The sequence below is a fragment of the Culex quinquefasciatus genome, chromosome 1 (assembly GCF_015732765.1).
Source record: "Culex quinquefasciatus strain JHB chromosome 1, VPISU_Cqui_1.0_pri_paternal, whole genome shotgun sequence".
NCBI lineage: Eukaryota > Metazoa > Arthropoda > Insecta > Diptera > Culicidae > Culex > Culex quinquefasciatus.
This window is the reverse complement of record NC_051861.1, coordinates 10,237,629-10,262,502: the sequence shown is the minus strand read 5'-3', so window position 1 is coordinate 10,262,502 and position 24,874 is coordinate 10,237,629. Positions and strand designations below refer to the sequence as shown.

Sequence of the window (24,874 nt, the reverse complement as noted above, 5' to 3'; positions counted from 1 at the left end):
TAATTTTTTTTAACGTTTTGAATATTTTTATCATTTTATTTCTTCCTTTAAAAATCGCAAGCTCATGCACAAAGTGAAATTTAGTTGATAATAAGTATTCACTTAGTTGATCTTCCGATTTTTGATATATTAAATAAAAATTGGAGATTGGCCACGGTGGAAACTAAAAAATGTGACCAAAAGAAAGCATTTTGGACGAGTGGTTTCGGAAAAAAGGTTTACGAAAAAGTAATAAAAAAATACACACAGATATTTCTCAAGCATTTTTCTCTAAGGTCTTAGATATGTAACTAACCATATTCTTAAAACCAAAAACGATAAAATTAGAATTGTATTTCTGATAATAGTCAAAATTCACTCAAATGTTTTTCATATTAAATGCTTTCGTTTTTGAAAACAAAATCTAAATATTTTTGAGAAATTATGATAAATTTTGAAAAATGTAGAGAAAAAACATGTATTAACAGTTTAAAGGTTTTAATGCAAATAAAGGAGGGCTATTAATTTTACAATCCAAATTCGACTAGCCGAAGCCTCGATTATCCAAAGTTTCGATTATCCGAAGTTCGAAGGACTTTGGATAACCGAATCAGGAACAAATGAAATCGGCATGTTTTATTTGCTTTTTTTAAACATCAAATTCGGCATCTGTTTTTTAATGGTCCAATACACCAAGTTTTTGCTTTTTGGGTGTTTTTTAATACCCCTGACGGTTTCAAAAGCACCCAAAAAGCAAAAACTGGAAATTTGGTTTATTAGACCTTTAAAAAAAACACCAGAAATATTTCTTGACCTCCATTTTGACCGCCACATTGAATCCAAAAATTCTAAATTATTTTATGGTTCTTCAGGGGTCATACTTAAGTTCTACAATCAAAAATAAGACAACAAGATCTAAGGATTTTGCTGTCCCTATTCAGACTGTAGTCCCGATTCGCCCCAGATGACGGTAATTATTTCTATGTAGCCCCTTAGAGCAGTCCACTCGGAAATTGCTATTTTCGAAGGTTAATAACTTTTTAGCAAAAAACCCAAAAAAATAAGGTGTCTTCGGGAAAGTTTTTCCAAATTTAAAGAAGATATTAGTTCTGAAAATTGATAAGAACTGGATAGTTATTGCGCCTTCCATTGGTCAAAAACTGAAACAGTTGCTTTTCTTCATACAATTTGACGATTTTGCCCAAACTTGGTGGTCAGTGGTCAGAAAAAGTTCAAATTTTGGAACTTAGGCTAGTGATGCGTAAATCTTTGATTTCAGGGGATAGCCCCAAGTAAGCCCAGATTTGGACCATCCTAACCAATGTAATGCTAAAACTACAAGATAAATGAGATGTTACTGAATGGAACAATGTTCAAATCTGCAGCTCAATTTTTAAATATCCAAATTTTGGATCCATAATCTACTAAAACTGAGCCCGGCAACGGACAGGCAAATTACTTAGTTTGATCAATCAATTCTTGATTCTCTATCTTACAAATTATTTCTGGGAAGAGAACACACAATCATTGATTTAAGATTTTTTTAAGGTAGTTCAATTTTTAAAAAATTGGAAAAAATTTCGGGGGGGGCTGCAGCCCGGAAGCCCCCCCCCTGGCTACGGGCCTGGGAGGTGAGTTGTCATTTTTTTTATAGCAAGCTGCGCCATTATGGCAATGGCTTCTAATTGAGCTGTTTGACCTCGAATTCCTGTTGGTCAATCGGTCAATGGACCGGGAAATCGAAACCGGCACGGGAAGGTCACCTTTCAGGCACAACTTTATCGCCTACTTTGGCCTTTCTTCCCCCGCTCACAAATATTTAATAAACAAAAAGGGGGGCACATTTCGACATTTTTCCACCTCCTTCCTGAATCGCGACGACAGGCGTCTCCATTAATCGGTAAACTTTTCCAATTTGGGCACGACGACGGTGATGACATCGCTCCGGCCAGGACCCATTACCGTAATTATTGTGGTTTCGGAAATAAATCGAATTTTTGCGGCGACTTCTCCGACACTACGCTTCGAAAACTTATCAACATCATTTCTGAGTGTAACGATATGTTGTGCTGAAACATCACTGACAACATTTTGTCGCTCTGGCACCAAATCGAAACGAGCGATTTCAACTCTCGCCGCACTTTTTCTCTCCGCATTTTTTTGCAAAATAAATAGCATCAGTGCTTGCGTGTTGCCGTCGGATGTTTTGGATGATAATGATGGGCATTTTTGAAGATAAAAATAGTACATATTTTATTTGTTTTTTTATTAAATAAACAAAAAAAATGTTTCATCCCTCGACAAAAAATTTCGCCAATCAAAACAACATGGAGGAATCATAACAAACTTGGCTACACTCTGATCGGGTAATACCAAATAAAGCTTGGCAGAAAAAGGCGGAGAGAAAAAGTGCGGCGAGAGTGGAAATCGCTCGATTCGGTTTAGTGCCAGAGCGACAATACGTCGATCACCTACTCTGGAGAGTGACGAAATTGTTTAGCTTGAGCAAGACATGGAATTGGGGAAATGGCAGGAAATCGGCGTGATTCATTTGACAGTTCGTTACCTATGTTTTGATTAACATTGAACTGCATTGATTCATAGCTTTTCAACATCGTGCTGGATAAAATTATTATTTTTCATTTCCAGTTGATAATGTTTTATAAAGGCATTCCTCTAAAAAAAACCCGTTCCGATCAAGTTCCGATGAATTCTCGCTACAAAGCTGCCACTTATCAACCTGTCAGATTCAGTCAAATTCACTCACATCTCAACCTACCCACGTGTGCAGTTCAGTAACGGCAGCTCCATTTTACAGGTCCTCGGCAAATCCGGCGGCGGTGCCAGTGCCACTTTCGACGACAACGAAAACCTGCTGGAGGACGAGAAGTTTCCAGGTAATTGCACGTGTCACGTTCTGTTTTCGTTCCAGGTCGTCCTACCTTGCCTTCCCCTTTACGAGAAATGGTAAAACACCGTCAAACGGGCCCAAATCGATATCAATCGAACGTCAATCCTCGCCGGAGTTCACCGGGCAAAGGGTGGATAGGGTTGCCAGACTGACTTCGCCATAATGGCGGCTACTTGAGCTGTCAAATCACGTCCTATTTTTATGACAACTGATTACTTTTTGACATTAAACTAATTTGAATGCCTGCTCTGATCAATTCCCCTCTCTCTCTTCGTTTTAAAATCAAATTTTTATTCATCCTTCCCCGTTCGGTTACATCGGTTCTGCACCAAAACAAAGTGCCCCCCCCCTCGTCGCATTTTTTGATTCCAGACACAGGAACGACGACGCAATTGCAAATTCTATGCAGAGACCCCCCCACCCCCCCTCCCATTCGACGACTTTTTTTCGGCGCTCACTTTTGTTAGGTTAGAAAGCGAAAGCTACGGCGTCGGCAAACAAGTAGATGAATTATTGAGCGACCCCTTGTCGTCCTAGACGATGGGTGGGTTTGTGGGGGTGAGGCAGGAATTTACATCGAATATTGATATAGAGGTGTTTTTTTGGATACCCCCCTTTTCCCCGACGCTGTCGCACGCCCTTGAAATTCGGACAGACAGGTTAGAGATTTGAGTTGGAGTGGGTGGGGAGGAAGGAATATCCTCTTTTTTAACGACGAAGCGAGATTTATTGATAAGAGACAGTAAATTATTGTTGTCCTGTTTTGATTGATAGGGGGTATAAAACTGGCAACTCACGGTTTTGTGTATGAAGGCATATTCTCAATTAATGTATAAGTCTCGACTAAAAATCCTCATGTAGGTATATTATTGATTGTTTTCAGCTATTTAAAAAAAACAATTTCGACACTGCAGAAGTGCAATTCTTTACGTTTTCGCAAATCAACTTTCCTTGATCAAAAAATCAATAATATTTGCAAACAAAATTTTGAGAAAAAAAATTTCTAAAATTCTAAAATTCTAAAATTCTAAAATTCTAAAATTCTAAAATTCTAAAATTCTAAAATTCTAAAATTCTAAAATTCTAAAATTCTAAAATTCTAAAATTCTAAAATTCTAGAATTCTAAAATTCTAAAATTCTAAAATTCTAAAATTCTATAATTCTAAAATTCTAAAATTCTAAAATTCTAAAATTCTAAAATTCTAAAATTCTAAAATTCTAAAATTCTAAAATTCTAAAATTCTAAAATTCTAAAATTCTAAAATTCTAAAATTCTAAAATTCTAAAATTCTAAAATTCTAAAATTCTAAAATTCTAAAATTTAAAATTTAAAATTTAAAATTCAAAAATTCTAAAATTTAAAATTCTAAAATTCTAAAATTTAAAATTCTCAAATTCTAAAATTCTAAAATTCTAAAATTTAAAATTTAAAATTCTAAAATTCTAAAATTTAAAATTCTAAAATTCTAAAATTCTAAAATTCTAAAATTCTAAAATTCTAAAATTTAAAATTTAAAATTTAAAATTTAAAATTTAAAATTCTAAAATTTAAAATTCTAAAATTCTAAAATTCTAAAATTCTAAAATTCTAAAATTCTAAAATTCTAAAATTCTAAAATTCTAAAATCTAAAATTCTAAAATTCTAAAATTCTAAAATTCTAAAATTCTAAAATTTAAAATTTAAAATTTAAAATTCTAAAATTCTAAAATTCTAAAATTCTAAAATTTAAAATTCTAAAATTCTAAAATTCTAAAATTCTAAAATTCTAAAATTCTAAAATTTAAAAATTCTAAAATTCTAAAAAAAATTTAAATTCTAAAATTTAAAATTTAAAATTCTAAAATTTAAAATTCTAAAATTCTAAAATTTAAAATTCTAAAATTCTAAAATTCTAAAATTCTAAAATTCTAAAATTCTAAAATTCTAAAATTCTAAAATTCTAAAATTTAAAATTTAAAATTCTAAAATTCTAAAATTCTAAAATTCTAAAATTTAAAATTTAAAATTCTAAAATTCTAAAATTTAAAATTTAAAATTCTAAAATTTAAAATTTAAAATTTAAAATTCTAAAATTTAAAATTTAAAATTTAAAATTCTAAAATTCTAAAATTTAAAATTTAAAATTCTAAAATTCTAAAATTCTAAAATTCTAAAATTCTAAAATTCTAAAATTCTAAAATTTAAAATTCTAAAATTTAAAATTCTAAAATTCTAAAATTCTAAAATTCTAAAATTCTAAAATTTAAAATTCTAAAATTCTAAAATTCTAAAATTTAAAATTCTAAAATTTAAAATTCTAAAATTTAAAATTTAAAATTTAAAATTCTAAAATTCTAAAATTTAAAATTCTAAAATTCTAAAATTTAAAATTTAAAATTCTAAAATTCTAAAATTCTAAAATTCTAAAATTCTAAAATTCTAAAAATCTAAAATTCTAAAATTCTAAAATTTAAAATTCTAAAATTCTAAAATTTAAAATCTAAAATTCTAAAATTTAAAATTCTAAAATTCTAAAATTCTAAAATTTAAAATTCTAAAATTTAAAATTTAAAATTCTAAAATTTAAAATTCTAAAATTTAAAATTTAAAATTCTAAAATTCTAAAATTCTAAAATTCTAAAATTCTAAAATTCTAAAATTCTAAAATTTAAAATTTTAAATTCTAAAATTCTAAAATTCTAAAATTCTAAAATTCTAAAATTTAAAATTCTAAAATTTAAAATTCTAAAATTCTAAAATTCTAAAATTCTAAAATTCTAAAATTTAAAATTTAAAATTCTAAAATTTAAAATTTAAAATTCTAAAATTCTAAAATTCTAAAATTCTAAAATTCTAAAATTTAAATTTAAAATTTAAAATTCTAAAATTTAAAATTTAAAATTCTAAAATTTAAAATTCTAAAATTTAAAATTTAAAATTTAAAATTTAAAATTCTAAAATTTAAAATTTAAAATTTAAAATTCTAAAATTTAAAATTTAAAATTTAAAATTTAAAATTCTAAAATTTAAAATTTAAAATTCTAAAATTTAAAATTTAAAATTTAAAATTCTAAAATTCTAAAATTCTAAAATTCTAAAATTTAAAATTCTAAAATTCTAAAATTTAAAATTTAAAATTCTAAAATTCTAAAATTCTAAAATTCTAAAATTCTAAAATTTAAAATTCTAAAATTTAAAATTTAAAATTTAAAATTTAAAATTTAAAATTTAAAATTTAAAATTCTAAAATTCTAAAATTTAAAATTCTAAAATTCTAAAATTTAAAATTTAAAATTCTAAAATTTAAAATTCTAAAATTTAAAATTTAAAATTTAAAATTTAAAATTTAAAATTCTAAAATTTAAAATTTAAAATTTAAAATTCTAAAATTCTAAAATTTAAAATTTAAAATTTAAAATTCTAAAATTTAAAATTCTAAAATTCTAAAATTTAAAATTCTAAAATTTAAAATTCTAAAATTCTAAAATTCTAAAATTCTAAAATTCTAAAATTTTAAATTTTAAATTCTTAAATTCTAAAATTTAAAATTCTAAAATTCTAAAATTTAAAATTTAAAATTTAAAATTTAAAATTTAAAATTTAAAATTCTAAAATTTAAAATTCTAAAATTCTAAAATTCTAAAATTCTAAAATTCTAAAATTCTAAAATTCTAAAATTCTAAAATTTAAAATTTAAAATTCTAAAATTTAAAATTCTAAAATTCTAAAATTTAAAATTCTAAAATTCTAAAATTCTAAAATTCTAAAATTAAAATTCTAAAATTCTAAAATTTAAAATTTAAAATTTAAAATTTAAAATTTAAAATTTAAAATTTAAAATTCTAAAATTTAAAATTCTAAAATTTAAAATTTAAAATTCTAAAATTCTAAAATTTAAAATTTAAAATTCTAAAATTCTAAAATTCTAAAATTTAAAATTCTAAAATTCTAAAATTTAAAATTCTAAAATTTAAAATTTAAAATTCTAAAATTTAAAATTCTAAAATTCTAAAATTCTAAAATTCTAAAAAAAATTTAAAATTCTAAAATTCTAAAATTTAAAATTCTAAAATTTAAAATTCTAAAATTTAAAATTCTAAAATTCTAAAATTTAAAATTTAAAATTCTAAAATTTAAAATTTAAAATTTAAAATTTAAAATTTAAAATTTAAAATTTAAAATTCTAAAATTTAAAATTTAAAATTCTAAAATTCTAAAATTCTAAAATTCTAAAATTCTAAAATTCTAAAATTTAAAATTCTAAAATTTAAAATTCTAAAATTCTAAAATTCTAAAATTTAAAATTTAAAATTCTAAAATTTAAAATTTAAAATTCTAAAATTCTAAAATTCTAAAATTTAAAATTCTAAAATTCTAAAATTTAAAATTTAAAATTTAAAATTCTAAAATTTAAAATTCTAAAATTTAAAATTTAAAATTCTAAAATTTAAAATTTAAAATTCTAAAATTTAAAATTTAAAATTCTAAAATTCTAAAATTCTAAAATTTAAAATTCTAAAATTTAAAATTTAAAATTCTAAAATTTAAAATTCTAAAATTCTAAAATTTAAAATTTAAAATTCTAAAATTCTAAAATTTAAAATTTAAAATTTAAAATTCTAAAATTTAAAATTTAAAATTTAAAATTCTAAAATTCTAAAATTCTAAAATTCTAAAATTCTAAAATTTAAAATTTAAAATTCTAAAATTTAAAATTTAAAATTTAAAATTCTAAAATTCTAAAATTTAAAATTTAAAATTCTAAAATTCTAAAATTCTAAAATTCTAAAATTCTAAAATTTAAAATTCTAAAATTTAAAATTCTAAAATTCTAAAATTTAAAATTTAAAATTCTAAAATTTAAAATTCTAAAATTTAAAATTCTAAAATTCTAAAATTTAAAATTCTAAAATTCTAAAATTCTAAAATTCTAAAATTTAAATTCTAAAATTCTAAAATTCTAAAATTTAAAATTCTAAAATTTTAAAATTCTAAAATTCTAAAATTCTAAAATTCTAAAATTCTAAAATTCTAAAATTCTAAAATTCTAAAATTCTAAAATTCTAAAATTTAAAATTCTAAAATTCTAAAATTCTAAAATTTAAAATTTAAAATTCTAAAATTCTAAAATTTAAAATTCTAAAATTCTAAAATTCTAAAATTCTAAAATTTAAAATTTAAAATTCTAAAATTTAAAATTCTAAAATTTAAAATTTAAAATTCTAAAATTTAAAATTTAAAATTTAAAATTCTAAAATTTAAAATTTAAAATTTAAAATTTAAAATTCTAAAATTTAAAATTCTAAAATTTAAAATTTAAAATTTAAAATTTAAAATTTAAAATTCTAAAATTCTAAAATTCTAAAATTTAAAATTCTAAAATTCTAAAATTCTAAAATTTAAAATTCTAAAATTCTAAAATTCTAAAATTCTAAAATTTAAAATTTAAAATTCTAAAATTTAAAATTCTAAAATTCTAAAATTCTAAAATTCTAAAATTTAAAATTCTAAAATTCTAAAATTTAAAATTTAAAATTCTAAAATTCTAAAATTTAAAATTCTAAAATTTAAAATTTAAAATTTAAAATTTAAAATTTAAAATTCTAAAATTCTAAAATTTAAAATTCTAAAATTTAAAATTCTAAAATTCTAAAATTTAAAATTCTAAAATTCTAAAATTCTAAAATTTAAAATTCTAAAATTTAAAATTTAAAATTTAAAATTTAAAATTCTAAAATTTAAAATTCTAAAATTCTAAAATTTAAAATTCTAAAATTTAAAATTCTAAAATTCTAAAATTCTAAAATTTAAAATTCTAAAATTTAAAATTCTAAAATTCTAAAATTCTAAAATTCTAAAATTTAAAATTCTAAAATTCTAAAATTCTAAAATTCTAAAATTTAAAATTCTAAAATTCTAAAATTCTAAAATTCTAAAATTTAAAATTCTAAAATTTAAAATTCTAAAATTCTAAAATTTAAAATTTAAAATTCTAAAATTTAAAATTCTAAAATTCTAAAATTCTAAAATTCTAAAATTTAAAATTTAAAATTCTAAAATTCTAAAATTCTAAAATTCTAAAATTCTAAAATTTAAAATTCTAAAATTTAAAATTCTAAAATTTAAAATTCTAAAATTCTAAAATTTAAAATTTAAAATTCTAAAATTTAAAATTTAAAATTCTAAAATTCTAAAATTTAAAATTCTAAAATTCTAAAATTCTAAAATTTAAAATTTAAAATTCTTTAAAATTCTAAAATTCTAAAATTTAAAATTCTAAAATTTAAAATTCTAAATTCTAAAATTTAAAATTTAAAATTCTTAAAATCTAAAATTCTAAAATTCTAAAATTCTAAAATTTAAAATTCTAAAATTCTAAAATTTAAAATTCTAAAATTTAAAATTTAAAATTCTAAAATTCTAAAATTCTAAAATTTAAAATTCTAAAATTTAAAATTTAAAATTCTAAAATTTAAAATTTAAAATTTAAAATTCTAAAATTCTAAAATTCTAAAATTTAAAATTCTAAAATTTAAAATTCTAAAATTCTAAAATTTAAAATTTAAAATTTAAAATTTAAAAAATTCTAAAATTCTAAAATTCTAAAATTCTAAAATTTAAAATTCTAAAATTTAAAATTCTAAAATTTAAAATTCTAAAATTCTAAAATTAAAATTTAAAATTTAAAATTTAAAATTTAAAATTTAAAATTCTAAAATTCTAAAATTTAAAATTCTAAAATTCTAAAATTTAAAATTCTAAAATTTAAAATTCTAAAATTTAAAATTTAAAATTCTAAAATTTAAAATTCTAAAATTTAAAATTTAAAATTTAAAATTTAAAATTCTAAAATTCTAAAATTCTAAAATTCTAAAATTTAAAATTCTAAAATTCTAAAATTTAAAATTTAAAATTCTAAAATTCTAAAATTCTAAAATTTAAAATTCTAAAATTCTAAAATTTAAAATTCTAAAATTTAAAATTCTAAAATTTAAAATTCTAAAATTTAAAATTTAAAATTCTAAAATTTAAAATTCTAAAATTTAAAATTTAAAATTTAAAATTCTAAAATTTAAAATTCTAAAATTTAAAATTTAAAATTTAAAATTTAAAATTTAAAATTCTAAAATTTAAAATTTAAAATTTAAAATTCTAAAATTTAAAATTTAAAATTTAAAATTTAAAATTCTAAAATTTAAAATTCTAAAATTTAAAATTTAAAATTTAAAATTTAAAATTTAAAATTCTAAAATTTAAAATTCTAAAATTCTAAAATTTAAAATTTAAAATTCTAAAATTCTAAAATTTAAAATTTAAAATTTAAAATTTAAAATTCTAAAATTCTAAAATTTAAAATTTAAAATTCTAAAATTTAAAATTCTAAAATTCTAAAATTCTAAAATTCTAAAATTCTAAAATTCTAAAATTTAAAATTCTAAAATTCTAAAATTTAAAATTCTAAAATTTAAAATTTAAAATTCTAAAATTCTAAAATTCTAAAATTTAAAATTCTAAAATTCTAAAATTTAAAATTCTAAAATTCTAAAATTCTAAAATTCTAAAATTCTAAAATTTAAAATTCTAAAATTCTAAAATTCTAAAATTCTAAAATTTAAAATTCTAAAATTTAAAATTCTAAAATTTAAAATTTAAAATTTAAAATTTAAAATTCTAAAATTCTAAAATTTAAAATTCTAAAATTTAAAATTTAAAATTTAAAATTTAAAATTTAAAATTTAAAATAAAATTTAAAATTTAAAATTTAAAATTCTAAAATTTAAAATTCTAAAATTTAAAATTTAAAATTTAAAATTCTAAAATTCTAAAATTCTAAAATTCTAAAATTCTAAAATTTAAAATTCTAAAATTCTAAAATTTAAAATTTAAAATTTAAAATTTAAAATTTAAAATTTAAAATTTAAAATTTAAAATTTAAAATTCTAAAATTCTAAAATTTAAAATTCTAAAATCTAAAATTCTAAAATTTAAAATTTAAAATTTAAAATTTAAAATTTAAAATTTAAAATTTAAAATTTAAAATTTAAAATTTAAAATTCTAAAATTTAAAATTCTAAAATTTAAAATTTAAAATTTAAAATTTAAAATTTAAAATTCTAAAATTCTAAAATTTAAAATTTAAAATTTAAAATTTAAAATTTAAAATTTAAAATTTAAAATTCTAAAATTCTAAAATTCTAAAATTCTAAAATTTAAAATTCTAAAATTTAAAATTCTAAAATTTAAAATTTAAAATTTAAAATTCTAAAATTTAAAAAATTCTAAAATTCTAAAATTCTAAAATTTAAAATTCTAAAATTTAAAATTTAAAATTTAAAATTCTAAAATTCTAAAATTTAAAATTCTAAAATTCTAAAATTTAAAATTCTAAAATTTAAAATTTAAAATTTAAAATTTAAAATTTAAAATTCTAAAATTCTAAAATTTAAAATTTAAAATTTAAAATTTAAAATTTAAAATTCTAAAATTTAAAATTTAAAATTTAAAATTCTAAATTTCTAAAATTTAAAATTCTAAAATTTAAAATTCTAAAATTCTAAAATTTAAAATTTAAAATTTAAAATTCTAAAATTTAAAATTTAAAATTTAAAATTTAAAATTCTAAAATTTAAAATTCTAAAATTCTAAAATTTAAAATTTAAAATTCTAAAATTCTAAAATTTAAAATTCTAAAATTTAAAATTTAAAATTTAAAATTTAAAATTTAAAATTTAAAATTTAAAATTTAAAATTTAAAATTTAAAATTTAAAATTCTAAAATTCTAAAATTTAAAATTTAAAATTCTAAAATTTAAAATTTAAAATTTAAAATTCTAAAATTCTAAAATTTAAAATTCTAAAATTTAAAATTCTAAAATTTAAAATTTAAAATTCTAAAATTCTAAAATTTAAAATTTAAAATTTAAAATTCTAAAATTTAAAATTCTAAAATTTAAAATTTAAAATTCTAAAATTCTAAAATTCTAAAATTTAAAATTTAAAATTCTAAAATTCTAAAATTCTAAAATTCTAAAATTTAAAATTTAAAATTTAAAATTCTAAAATTTAAAATTTAAAATTTAAAATTCTAAAATTCTAAAATTTAAAATTTAAAATTCTAAAATTTAAAATTTAAAATTCTAAAATTCTAAAATTCTAAAATTCTAAAATTCTAAAATTCTAAAATTCTAAAATTCTAAAATTTAAAATTTAAAATTTAAAATTTAAAATTTAAAATTCTAAAATTCTAAAATTTAAAATTCTAAAATTTAAAATTTAAAATTTAAAATTTAAAATTTAAAATTTAAAATTCTAAAATTTAAAATTTAAAATTTAAAATTTAAAATTTAAAATTCTAAAATTTAAAATTTAAAATTTAAAATTTAAAATTCTAAAATTCTAAAATTTAAAATTCTAAAATTTAAAATTCTAAAATTCTAAAATTCTAAAATTCTAAAATTTAAAATTTAAAATTCTAAAATTTAAAATTCTAAAATTTAAAATTTAAAATTTAAAATTTAAAATTTAAAATTTAAAATTTAAAATTTAAAATTCTAAAATTTAAAATTTAAAATTCTAAAATTCTAAAATTCTAAAATTCTAAAATTCTAAAAATCTAAAATTCTAAAATTCTAAAATTCTAAAATTCTAAAATTCTAAAATTCTCAAATTCTCAAATTCTAAAATTCTAAAATTCTAAGATTCTAAAATTCTAAAATTCTTAAATTCTAAAATTCTAAAATTCTAAAATTCTAAAGTTTTAAAATTCTACATTCTCATAATCTTTAAAATTTTCAAAATTCTCGAAATTTTCAATATTGTCAAAATTCTCAAAATTACAAAATCAGAAGAGAGGAGGAAGCGTCAAATAGAATTGAACACCATAGAAAGTTGAAACTCTCGTTTTGAGATTTAAAAATGAATTTATTTTCTACCAGACACAATCTCCTTCGATGAGGACTTTGCGCTGTCCACCGGAACGCTCCTCGCCCGGAAGCTGCCCAACGTTGGCAAACTCAACACCCCCGGGGCCGCAGCCACCACCAACGGCACCGTTCCAGCGCAGAACGTCAACAGCTTGAAGCTGAAACCGGTCCCGGGACGAACCCCGACGACGACCTCTCTGAAAGCCACTCCCGCAGCAGCCCCGAAAAAGACACCTCCAGCGGCGCCCCCATCGGCGACAAACCCCTCGACGCCACGTGGCTCCCAGCCAAGTTCAGCCAAAGTAGGCGTCGCTTGATTATGATTTTCAACTGTCACTTTTAAATTCGAACTTTTTTTTTGCAGTCTCGCGCATCAACCGGAAAGTCCGCAACCGGAATGGCGGCCTCTGGATCGAGAAAGGCTTCGGCCATTTCAGTCACGTCTGCGTCGATTGCTTCAATGGACGACGGTCCCGTGCCGGACGGAATGGCTCGCTGCTCCGTGTGCGGACGGAACTTTGCCGAGGATCGTGTCGCCAAGCACATGGAAATTTGCCGAAAGACCAAGAGCAAGAAGCGGAAGGTGTTTGACGTGACCAAGCACCGTGTCCAGGGAACCGACGCCGAGAAGTACGTCCTGCGGAAGGGGAAAACTGGCGTGGCGGCGAGTTCCGGCAGTAAAAAATCAATCTCCGGACCAGCGGCATCGAATGCCGCCGCGGCCACATCCGGTGGCAAGGGTGATTGGAGGAGGAAACACGAAGAATTTATCGCGGCCATCAGGGCGGCCAAAGAGATGAAGGCGTATCTGGCCAAGGGTGGTAAGCTGTCCGATCTGCCGCCGCCACCACCTTCGGAGAATCCGGACTACGTCCAGTGTCCGCACTGCTCCCGGCGGTTCAACCAGACGGCCGCCGAACGACACATTCCCAAGTGTAAAACGATGCTGCACAACAAGCCGAAACCGGCCGCCAAGGGCAGGCGAGTTTAGGAAGATATATTTTTGTTAAAACGATTTTAACTTTAACGATATTAGTCAGCAACCAGATTTATCTATTTTTATATAAAATGCAATCATCTGTGTTTAGTATTTGGAGCATTAACAATTTTATGCTTTTCTTTCTATCAATCTCACAAAAAGTAGTAAACCGAAAAGACAAAAAATACGAAAAAAAATCATTAACCAATCGTAATGCTCGCATTTCACACCAATTAAAAAGACCAACTGCAAAAACAAAATTGCAATCAAAATTCATCTCAAATTATCAGCAGAAGCATGAAGAGCAAAATAAAAACAGCATGAAACAATAACAAAAAGTGTAACGAGATTGTGTCGTCGCGTGCTGAAGTGTGTTGATGGGTGGGTTTTTATCGTCTCGCGTGAAGTCGAGGGTCGGAGTCCAGTCGGAAGTTGGCCGGAACCAAAACCGATTGGCAGGACAGAGTGGAGAAAACAGAAATAAATGTTTTGAAACAAATGAAATTGCAACAAATAAAACCTCTCTCGCTTTCTCTCCCTCCCTCGCAGCAGTTTTTTGACCAATATTTAGCTGTAATGGCTTTGGGTGTGTAACCGAGAGTAAGCTTGAACGATGAACTAATCGCTTAATTTAGTCCGAAAAGTTCCCATTCTGCGAAGTTTAAACATTATAAACAAGCCAACCCCGACAAATTTTGTTTTGTCTTTTTGTTTTGTTTCTTGACGCATAGCTTGTTTGCGAAGAAGATTTCAAACCTTAATTGGTGGCGATAGTGCATCTCCAGCGCGGGTAGCAAACATCGAAGCAAATCAAATTTGCACCCGACGTCAACCCCACCGCGGTACCTGTCGCGGTAGCAAATTTGCTCTCAGTTCTTCGGGATTTCACTTTTGGTACGTTCGTTTGAGGGCTGGTTCCACACTGAGTGCCGCACTCAGAGCTGTCAAAGTGTTTGTTTGAAGAAACTCGCGCTAGTTCCGCACAAGTTTCACCGCCATCTTGGAACTCTGGAGTTTTTTTTTGAAAAGGTCCAATAAACCAAATTTCCAGTTTTTGCTTTTTGGGTGTTTTTGAAACCACCTTGAGTCAGGGGTATTAAAAACACCCAAAAAGAAAAAACTGAAAATTTGGTTTATTGAACCTTTTCAAAAAAACTCCAGAACTGAAACTCTAGTGCCACACTCGATATTTTTTCAGTTTCATGCGAGTTCCATGCACACTGAAAAGTGATGTTCGTTTGAACCAAAACTGGCACCGACGAGTGCGGCACTCAGTGCCACACCGGCTGTTCAAGCGAACGTACCATTTGCTACCCGCTGGTTTGCTACTGCGGCAAACGGAATGATGCACGGAAAACTGAATCATGCGCGGAAAAAAAATGTTTCTTTTTTAATATAAAAAATCAAAAAAAAATTAAAAAAATTACAAAATTAAAAAAAAATAAATCAAAAAAATTTAAAAGGATTTAAAAGATTTAAAAAAAACAGTAAAAATAAATTTAAAAAAATTTAAAAATAATAATAAAATTAAAAAATTAAAAAAAAACAAAATTTAAAAAAAAAATAAAAAAATTTAAAAACATAAAAAATTTAAAAATTCCGAAAAAATAAAATAAAAAAAAATAACAATTAAAAAAAACTCAAACAAAATTAAAAATCTGAAAAAAATTAAAAATAATTGAAAAATCTTTAAAAAATTGGAAAAATTTAAAAAGTTCAAAAAATTTAAAAAATAAATAAAATTGAAAAAATCAAACAAAAAATAAGCTATTTAAATTTAAAACGTTACTTAATCCACTCTTAGGAGGTTGGTGCCTTCCTCAAATTTAAAGGGTGCTATCAAAAATAGACACAAAAGGGCGGTGTTATCAGTGTTATCAATTTGACTCATTATTCATACCACTAGATTGGGTAATCAGATTTTCATGTTGCAGGGCACTTATGTACTTACAACTTATGATAGGGTAGTCAGATCTCCAATCCAATTTGTGCTTTTTATTACCTATCCAAAGATAGGGCGCATGAAAGATCCGGATAACGTTTTCATCAAAATATCTGAGATCTGGCCTTCAAAAAGTGCATAAATAGCACTTAAGTGCTTATAACTTTTGATAGGGTTACGCACGCACAGACATTTGCTCAGAATTTGGAGTCGATATGAATTCGGAGTCGATATGTATACGTGAAGGTGGGTCTACAAGGCCTATTTAAGAAGTTCATTTTTCGAGTTTTTTTATAGCCTTTCCTAAGTGAATTTTTTGAATTTTTTAATTTTAGAATTTTAGAATTTTAGAATTTTGAATTTTGAATTCTTAAATTTTTAAATTTTTGAATTTTTAAATTTTTGAATTTTTGAATTTTTGAATTTTTAAATTTTTAAATTTTTGATTTTTTGAATTTTTGAATTTTTGAATTTTAGGGTTTTAGAATTTTAGAATTTTTAATTTTTTGAATATTTGAATTTTTGAATCACCCACAAGACCCTACAAAAATCTCCGAAACACGCATTCAAAACTTTTCCCCTAGCTTGCCGGCACTTGTCGGGTATCAGAAAATGAGTACCCGACAGGTACCGAGACATAATTTTCTTCTACAGATGAACTTGAGATCAAATTTGATACCTGCTTTGCTAAGCGCGGTGGGATACTCGGGGCAAACTCGAGAGCAAATTAGGTGGGACTCAAATCGGGTAGCAAATGGTTTAACTTTCGACATTTTCGAAAAATGAAATTCTTTGAAATTTCAATAGGATTAAAAAGTTTAATAAACTTTTAGCATTTCTAGGCATGATTCAATTAATAATTATTGATTTTGAAGGTAAACGAGAGCAAAAAATGATAAAAACCCATATTTGCCCCCCGCGGTGGGCTTGTTTCGGTGGCAAATTTGCTACCCTAGCGGTGGGGATGACGGAGTTTTTTCAAGGTGGCAAATTTGATCTCGGTATTCATGAGCCGGGTGCAAATTTGATTTGCACCCCAGCGCTGGAGATGCCCTAAGAGAGTTATAAAATCTAGAGTACTTTTTCAAAAGGTCCTATGTGCAAAAACCTCAATCTGAGAAATTTGATGATAAAGTTTTGGTGCACATTTTTAAATCCCATTCAAACACGTTTGGGTATTTTTCGATTCTGAAAACGCCCAAATGGGTCTAGAGTAATGCTTTTCAAGTGTACATCTCGGGATTATATAAAAGACAAGATTACGCTTAGTTCTGACGCAATTTGGTTCATACAACCTGTGAGTGCACATAGGACACGTTTCATAGAACAATTTTTGCACATAAGACATTGGCATTGGACTATATTCATGTGGCATTGCACATAAAACTTTATCAAATAAAATTTAAATCTCGATTTAAACAAAAACTAAATTTTTGTAATAATAATGTATTTCCAACCCTCTCGCAACGTGTAGGCATCAGCTGATGAAGAGCATGAAATATTTCAATGCCTCCAGCGCGTGAGAGGAGAGAGAAGCCGTTATTTACCAATGAGCATTCTGTCAGATGGGTGGCGGGTAGGATAATTTACGATGCCAAATTAACCAATGCGCCAATGTAAACAATCAATATTGTTTACTTTGGCGCATAGGATAATTTGACATGGTAAATTGTCTTATCCGCCTATCGAGCTGTGAGCGCACATAATACATTTTTTAATCTTTCGTTTTGAAAGTTTTTGGCCCAAGTAGTGTAAACATATTATTTAACACTTATAAACAAGTGTTCCGATAGCCCCCAGCAGCACTGCATGCGCACAACTTTATGCCAAAGTGATTACCACGTCACGGATTATTACCATGTCCGATTATCACGTCACAGTCTCACGTACCCCCTCTCCTTGTCACACTTGCGACAACTCTCCACCCCCTTAGAGCGTGACGTACTTTATGGATGACGCCTACGGCCTAACGAAGGATGCAAGATGTTGATTCAGGAGCGGCCCTGAGAACCTTGCTCTTCGCCAAAGAATTATTCCGATCTCAGGGGTTTGATCTCCGAACGGGTTCTACGGCTGTTGCTTGGCCGAGGGGTGAGGTCAGCTTGGGACTTGAAGAGCGCAAGTCGCACAAAACTGGAATCAATTGCGTTGATCGAGATGCTTATGCGGCGGTCCGAATCGCGCGCCTCGAAGTCATGTCCCCGAGCAAGTCCAGGATCTCATCCGAGTACTGGGTAAAGTGCTCGTATGAATCGAACGCCGCTAAACTGCCAGGGTCATGAACGAGTCGGTTAGGTTGCCGACTTGATACCGTTTGGGAGGAGTCTGGAAAAACGGAAAACATCGGGTCACAAAAAAACAGAGGCACAGAAGAAAAACACTCGTAACGTGCTGTTGGCAGTTCATCAGCGGGACTTTGCCGGACAGCTCCAGATGCTGCAGGCAGGTCATATCATAGGACGAGTACGCCCAATGGACGTAATCCAGCATTGCATTGCAGACTGCACGATAAGAAAGGTAGAAACGAGTAGTCGTAGAAAGGTCGAAAGGTAGTCGTGCGGAATATCCAAGATGGAAACATCCGAAAAGATCAACCACTGCAGGTTTTCGTGCTCTTAGACAGACAGATGGACTTTATCTGGTTGTGACGTAGTTCTTAAGCTGGCTGATGAGCAGCTATTAGGACCTGTCAAGCGCGAAGAGTCACAAGCGATTCTTCAGCGAGGTAAGTTCGCTCAGATTAGCAGCCAATTCCTCCGTAAAACCAGTTCGTTTATGGCTGGCTGTGAGAAAAGTTCATCACGACGACGAAGCCGCGACGCACTTGTCGTAGTGTCCATGCTGGAACTGAAAAACCACGGCGTAGTACTGACAGATCGTGCACGGCCGCCATGCGACCGCGTATTCCGTTACGGTGACGCTGCTCCAGCTGGACGATACCCTGCGTAGTCAGGAACAACACGTCGTGATCGGAGCGCTTCTGCAGAGCCTTTGTTACATACATGTAAATCGATAAAAAAGTCAGAGGTTGGTGTGAGCACACACTTAATTTTATTAAAAACTGTTATCAGGGCATTAAAATACACATTTTCATCTATTATCAAAACATATTTGAAGACATTTGGTTGTATCACTGCCGAAATATACACAGAAAAAATATTCCTAATCATCTTTTAGTGGATTCAAAAAAATCTGTAATATGACATTTTGTGATTTTCTACATGTATGTAACCCCTTAACCGCCGCAACCTCTATGTTTCCGCCCACTCCGGTGGCCTCAGAAACACTAGTCTCAGCAGCTCGTGCATTTTGGATTCTCGGACACGTTGTCCCAAGCGGCCCAGACGACCTGCATCTGCGTGCGTAATTATGAGTTTGCCGTTGGCGAAGTTGTTGATAGCCGATCCGCCCGGGTTCCGGCAATCTTAATGTACTCGACGTTCGTCTTGAGGTTCTCTGACAGACCATGACCACGAAGCGGATGGCGCGCTCTTTTAGGGTTTCTAGAAGCGTCCTCCGTACCACGTCCGCCGCCGCTTGGTTGGTCGTTGTCGGGGGACCAGGTACCGTAAAGCAGTGCTGCGGGTGATGAAAAAGTAGTTTAAGGTTAAGGTTTATTAAATTTAACAGCATAACATTTCCCTCCTGAAATGTGTTAACCGGTACCGTGGCCATCCGAAGTCGTCCCTGGCCAAAAGGTGGGATGTTTTCTGGCCTTCCGGATGTTTTTTGGTCGGTTCCGTGGCCATCCGGATGGCTTCTCTGTGCAAGAGGGATGATGCTTTTTGGCCATCCGGATGGCCACGGAACAGACAAAATCTATCCGGGCGGCCAAAAAGCATCCTCCCTTTTGGACAGGGACACCTTCCAGATAGCCACGGAACCAAGAAAACCCATCCGGAAAGCCAAATAATGGCCACGGTACCGGCAAACCCAACCCGAAAGGCCAAACAAATATTCGCCCTCTTGCACAGGGACGCCTTTCGGAGCCGATCCCATGGTCCTGGAATCATCTTTGGGAATCACGGTAATTTTCCACCCTACTTACCGTATTTTTGTTGCCGCAATCCTTCGCCCTCCGACACTTTTCTTTAAAAACTCAGACAGTCCACAACAATGATCTGTCCGGGATCCTATCAACCAAAACAAAAAACATATTTTATGCTGTTTTATGAGTTGTTTTGGTATGTCATGCTGGGAGTCGTATCCGCCAGATTCGGGAGAGAGAGCTCATTGGTCAAATTTTGCTCTTCTCTTTTGCTGTGTCAGGCATTGAAACATTTCATACTCTCTTACAGCTGACGTCTACACGTTAACCGGAACCTAGGCAAACATTATTTTTAAAAAGATATATGGATATAAAAAAATCTATCATTACTTTCTAATTATTCAATAAAATGCGTACATACGTCGTTATTATATTAGCGTATGTGCATAATGATTGAAATATATTTAAAATTGTTCATAGGTCGATTTGTTATTGTCGTATGTGCATCATTTTACTGAATGCACATAGGACACTGAGAGGTAAAACGACGTAAATTATTTTGTATGAAAATTTAAGAGAATGCTCATAGGTTTTTTTGCATTTCGCTAATAATTTTAAAAATTAAATACTTAGAAGAAATCGGGTTTGAGGATAGTGTAGTTTCGGATATGCAGAACGTCATGCATTGTATAACTCAGTTTGTTTACTTTTGGCGCATAGGACCTTTTGAAAAAGTACTCTAGAAATACAGATTGTCGAGGGAAACATATTGGCCAATGTTTGACAGATCCAAACGCGCTGGGCACCAACCGCCCTTTACGCCCAGCAACACTGGCACCGGAATTGTAATTTTAACAGAGTTAATTTTATTTTGGTTAATCGCGGTAGATTTTCTTCAAATAATTCGAACTGTCAAAAATCCACCAAAGCATCTACCACATAGAGCTATCTAAGCCCGATCTCATACACACTAGCACACCATTTGTTTTGCTGGCTGGTACAAAATTTAACCTCACTTTTTTTCGTGTACGTACACGCAATACATACGCACGTAGATAACTCTATTGATCGCTCAAAAAACTGTGATAGAATAGTATCCACCGGTAGATGCTTCGGTGGATTTTTGACAGTTCGAATTATTTCAAGAAAATCCACCGCGGTTAACCAAATCAAATTAACAATAGTACTCAGTACAACTTTCCGTGTGCGATGAAATGTTTCAAGAAAATGCACGAAAAACTTTTAAGGGCCATCCATAAACCACGTGGACACCTAATGGGAGGGGGGTCAGTGATTTCCCACGTTCCATACAAAAAATACTGGTTTTGTAAAGAAATTATCCACGAGGGGGGGGGGGCGGGGAGGGGTCTGATATTCCAAAAAAACTGTCTACTTGGTTTATGGATGGTCCCTTGATAATCAATCTGCTTGGGAGCATACATTTGGATTTATGGACCCCCTATCCCCACACGTAACAAAATTTTTATCCAAATTTAAAAAAAAAATATGGACCGTATAACACGACCTTTCCACTCGCCATTCCTCCAAACTGCGTCACGTAATAAATGAACGCTCCCATGGTGTGTCGCAAAGTGTCAAAAATTTCGTCATAACTTTGCGTTGATGCTCGCAAGCTGTGTTGTTTTTTAACTATTTCGCCAAAATCCATCAAATTTCCACAATATTCAGCACGAGCAGAGTAAAAAACATCTTGCACCCTCTTGTCGACGCGGAAAATGCGAGCAGTCTTTTGAAGGCACACGAACCGAGAATCAAGCGTGAGAATGGCCAGCGTAGTAGAGTCGGCGACCTTGAAACATCCGGACGACGGGACGCCCGCCCTCGAGGACTGCACCGACAAGTTCAACAAGGTGCTGGCGGCGCTGCTGAACCGGAACTTTACCATCAACAACGACGTGTACCTGGAGATGATTGTGTCCCATTTGGGGGGTGAGTTGGGCAATTTGATTAGCGGCGGGTTGATTTTGATGTCGCCGTTGTCTTTTTCAGAACATCGCAACCTGTTGAAGTCGGCGGAGATGTTTGTGTTTTTGGACGATGCGCTGGGTCAGTGGGAGAGTGAGACGCTTCCGTCGGGGGATGTGGCGGCGTTTACGTTGCAGGTGCTGGCGATGATCGTGGGGGACGAGTGGAGTTTTGCCCGGGTGCAGAACAAGAAGTTGCTGGATCGGTTCCAGGACTGCGTCGGGCGGTTCCAGCACCCGTCGGTGAAGCTGGGCCACGTGCTGGTGTTGAAGGCCGTGTCGAGGCACGCGATGGGGCTGGCCTGGATCAAGAGTTCGGGGTCGTGGAGGATTTGTTTGGACTATTACAATGGCCAGCTGCAGACGATCTTTATTACGAAGGAAGCGTCGCTGTTTATTTACGAGGTTTTGGAGAGGTTCGGGATGGTCGGGGATTACGAGTTGGTGGAGGAAATTGTGCGGAACATTTTGTCGCCGTTGTTGGACGTGGTGTGGAAGAGTCCGGACCAGGAGCATGCCGTTCTGGTGGACGATGAGAAATCACAGCGGATTGTGACGTCGATGTTGAATCTGATGTGTACGCTGTTCCGGAAGTTGCTGGTCAGTAATAAGAGATCGCGCGCTGCGTACCATATTTTGATAACGTTTAAGTTCGAGCGGAACCTGTGGTGTTACGCGGATGCCATTCAGGACCACAGCGTGCTTACGAAGGTGTGGGAGACGCACATTCTGGCGAACTGCACCCGACTTGGCTGCATGGACATTCCTACGGAAGACACCGCAGTGGAGGATCTAAAGTTTGAAAAGTACACAATCAACTTCTTTAACTATGTGAATTTTTCGCTCCGTCGCGGAAACATCCCGAACGTAATGCTGATGGCCCAAATGCATCACCACGCGTGGAACCTGATGGCGGACCGCGCCCCGGAAGAGGTCGTCCTCAAGAATCAGAACATCAAGTTTGGCGATCAGATTCTGCTGCTCCAGCTGTTCCCCGTGGTTTACGAAATCAAGAGTCTCACCTCGAAGGACCCGCCGGATTACATTGAAAAGTTCTGCATGCGGCTGTACGACATCAGTTGCGAGTTCACCGTACGACTCATGTACGCGTGCCGGGACGTGTTCGAGGCGTACAACACCGTCGTCGCCGAGATGGCCATCAAATCGATCCAGGGAATCGTCTCGATGAACACGCTCCCGCGTCCCCGGGCCATCATCGCGTTCCAGGTGTTCGTCTACGTGCTGAAGGAGTTCCTGCCGGACATGTGCTACCTGGAGAACCAATGCGACTTCTCCAAAACCGACCTGATTCTGTCCAAACCGAACCTGCTCGCCGCAATCATCAACGCGCTGCACTCACTCATCCAGAACTACAAATTCAACTGGAAGGAGTGCATCGAATCGACCACGCTCGTCAACTTTATGCTGAACCTTCTGGGGAACCCGAATCTACCCCCGCGCCACGTCGTCCTCGCGCTCAAGCTAACCCAGCTGTCGATCGAACACTTTCTCGCACCGAACCTGGCCCTGCTCATGGACAACATCGAGGGCTCCGGTCTGTCCTTTGTCGGCCGCATCATCTACCAGCGACTCCACGACAGCAACTGGGAGGTTCGCGACTCGGCCCTCGAGCTGCTCGCGTCCATCGTCGAAATCTCGGAAATCAGTTAGTGTGGACGCCAACGTCCCCCCCGAATAACCGCGTCTAATCGCATTCACTTTCCTTTTCGCAGAATTTCCCTCCTTCCAGAAGCACGTCCTGGACTGCGACATCATTCCGGTGGTGGAGGCGGCCGCGAAGAACGACTCCGAACCGTACGTGCGGGCGTCGGCGCTGCGCTGTCTCACGCTCATGGTCAAGATTCGGCTGCTGTGGGAGCACTCGCTCGTCCAGCTGAACCTGATGGTGAGTTTCTTTTCTATCAATCAACGAGGTTTCGAAATCTTCTTATCCCGCAGAACCACCTGATCACCGTGTTCGACAACGAGAGCGAGGGCGTGGTGCGGCGCGAAGCGGTCAACACCATCCGGGAGATTTACTCGAACCACAAGATCCAGGCGCAGTGCTTGGACGCGGTGTTCTCGGTGCTGGCGTTCTCCGCCGCCAACGACCTGTACTGGGAGGTCAAGCTGAACGCGCTGGTCTTCTGGAAGGTGGTCATGTGCCGGCAGTTTCAGCACCAGGGCATGATCGACGGAACGTTTCCGGCGGTGACGTTCTCGAAGGAGCACAAGAAGATCATCACGCTGACGAACAAGGAGATTCTGCTGAGGCTGCGCAAGGTGTTGAACGAGTTGTCGCTGCGGGGGTGTCTCGGGGTGTTGCTGGCCTGCCTGGGGGACGACTGTGACCTGGAGGTGGTCCGACAGACGGTGGAGATCATCCGGCGGTTGATGTGCTACCTGAACAAGTACAACTACATGGAGGAGTGCGTGAATCGACGCGTTGAACCGGCCAGCGACGATCGCTCGGCGTTCGTGGCGGTCATCGATACAAACTACTCGGAGCACAAGCGTCCCTCGGACCACCAGCTGAAGAGCGCCCAGCGGAACGACGCCGACTACAGCAGCGGCAACGTGCCCTGCCTCATCAACTCGGACGAGATCATCGACTCGATCGTGAACCTGGACGACGTCAACCTGCTCTCGATCACGTACAAACACAACATGAGCGTCTCGTCGTCGGGACCGGAACCGACTGCCACGACGATGACCCCCGCCGGCGGTGGCTGCCACTGCGAGGCGAGCAAACATCACAACGATCTGTTCCGGAAGTACGCCGAAGTTTCGCCGGAGGACTTCCTGAAGCAGGTCGCCGCCACGGACTTTGACGAGCTGATCGCGGGCCGGGAAAGCTGGCTGCGGAAAACCGAAAGCTTCGGCTCGCTGCTGGACGACGTGCTGTTCTCGTACTACGCGGCCGAGGTCAACGAAGCCGACTGCTACTGAACGACGAAGGGAGGAGAGGTAAGTATTGATTTGTTTTAATTGTAGTAGCACTTGCAAAGTGACGACCACACGACCGAATGTGATAAGGATGAAGCGTCCTTTTTTTTTCTTCTTCAAAGCTTAGTGTTTTGATGCAACAATCGAATTATTTAGCGGGTTTTTAGAGAGATTTTTTTCCGAAATAAATATAGTTGTTCGTTTTGCAAAACTTGAGCGGCTTTCTTCAAACTTGGTGA

The 24,874-nt window shown here is 30.9% G+C and overlaps 2 protein-coding genes and 1 long non-coding RNA gene across 9 annotated transcripts in view; 2 read left to right on the top strand and 1 right to left on the bottom strand.

Annotated features, from left to right (window-relative positions):
• LOC6039938 (serine-rich adhesin for platelets) overlaps window positions 1-14,392 on the top strand; it is a 39,595-nt gene extending 25,203 nt beyond the window's left edge. For all 7 annotated transcript variants that reach the window (XM_038248163.1, XM_038248170.1, XM_038248152.1 and 4 more), the window contains 3 exons: window positions 2,798-2,876; window positions 12,808-13,097; window positions 13,160-14,392. In XM_038248163.1, the coding sequence (XP_038104091.1) occupies window positions 2,798-2,876; window positions 12,808-13,097; window positions 13,160-13,786 (996 nt within the window). In that variant the 3' untranslated portion in view covers window positions 13,787-14,392. The remainder of the gene's footprint in view (window positions 1-2,797; window positions 2,877-12,807; window positions 13,098-13,159) is intronic.
• A 4,631-nt stretch (window positions 14,393-19,023) lies between these two features.
• Window positions 19,024-20,451, bottom strand: LOC119765572. Its single transcript, XR_005276823.1, has 2 exons — window positions 19,765-20,451; window positions 19,024-19,295 (listed from the first exon to the last, which is right to left on the bottom strand). It is a non-coding gene; the product is annotated as an uncharacterized LOC119765572 (long non-coding RNA).
• An 831-nt stretch (window positions 20,452-21,282) lies between these two features.
• LOC6039937 lies at window positions 21,283-24,846 on the top strand. Its single transcript, XM_001849382.2, has 4 exons — window positions 21,283-21,654; window positions 21,715-23,355; window positions 23,423-23,595; window positions 23,649-24,846. Exons 1-4 carry the CDS (start codon window positions 21,489-21,491, stop codon window positions 24,636-24,638), a joined length of 2,970 nt encoding a protein of 989 aa, XP_001849434.2. The 5' UTR covers window positions 21,283-21,488; the 3' UTR covers window positions 24,639-24,846.
• The last annotated feature ends 28 nt before the right edge of the window (window positions 24,847-24,874 follow it).

Bases quoted from the DNA above. Each gene is read 5' to 3' on its own strand.
- LOC6039937 (XM_001849382.2), top strand. From the start codon at position 21,489: ATGGCCAGCGTAGTAGAGTCGGCGACCTTGAAACATCCGGACGACGGG. The intron at 21,655-21,714 runs GTGAGTTGGGCA...TGTCTTTTTCAG, and splicing joins GATTGTGTCCCATTTGGGGG to AACATCGCAACCTGTTGAAG. The intron at 23,596-23,648 runs GTGAGTTTCTTT...CTTATCCCGCAG, and splicing joins TCGTCCAGCTGAACCTGATG to AACCACCTGATCACCGTGTT.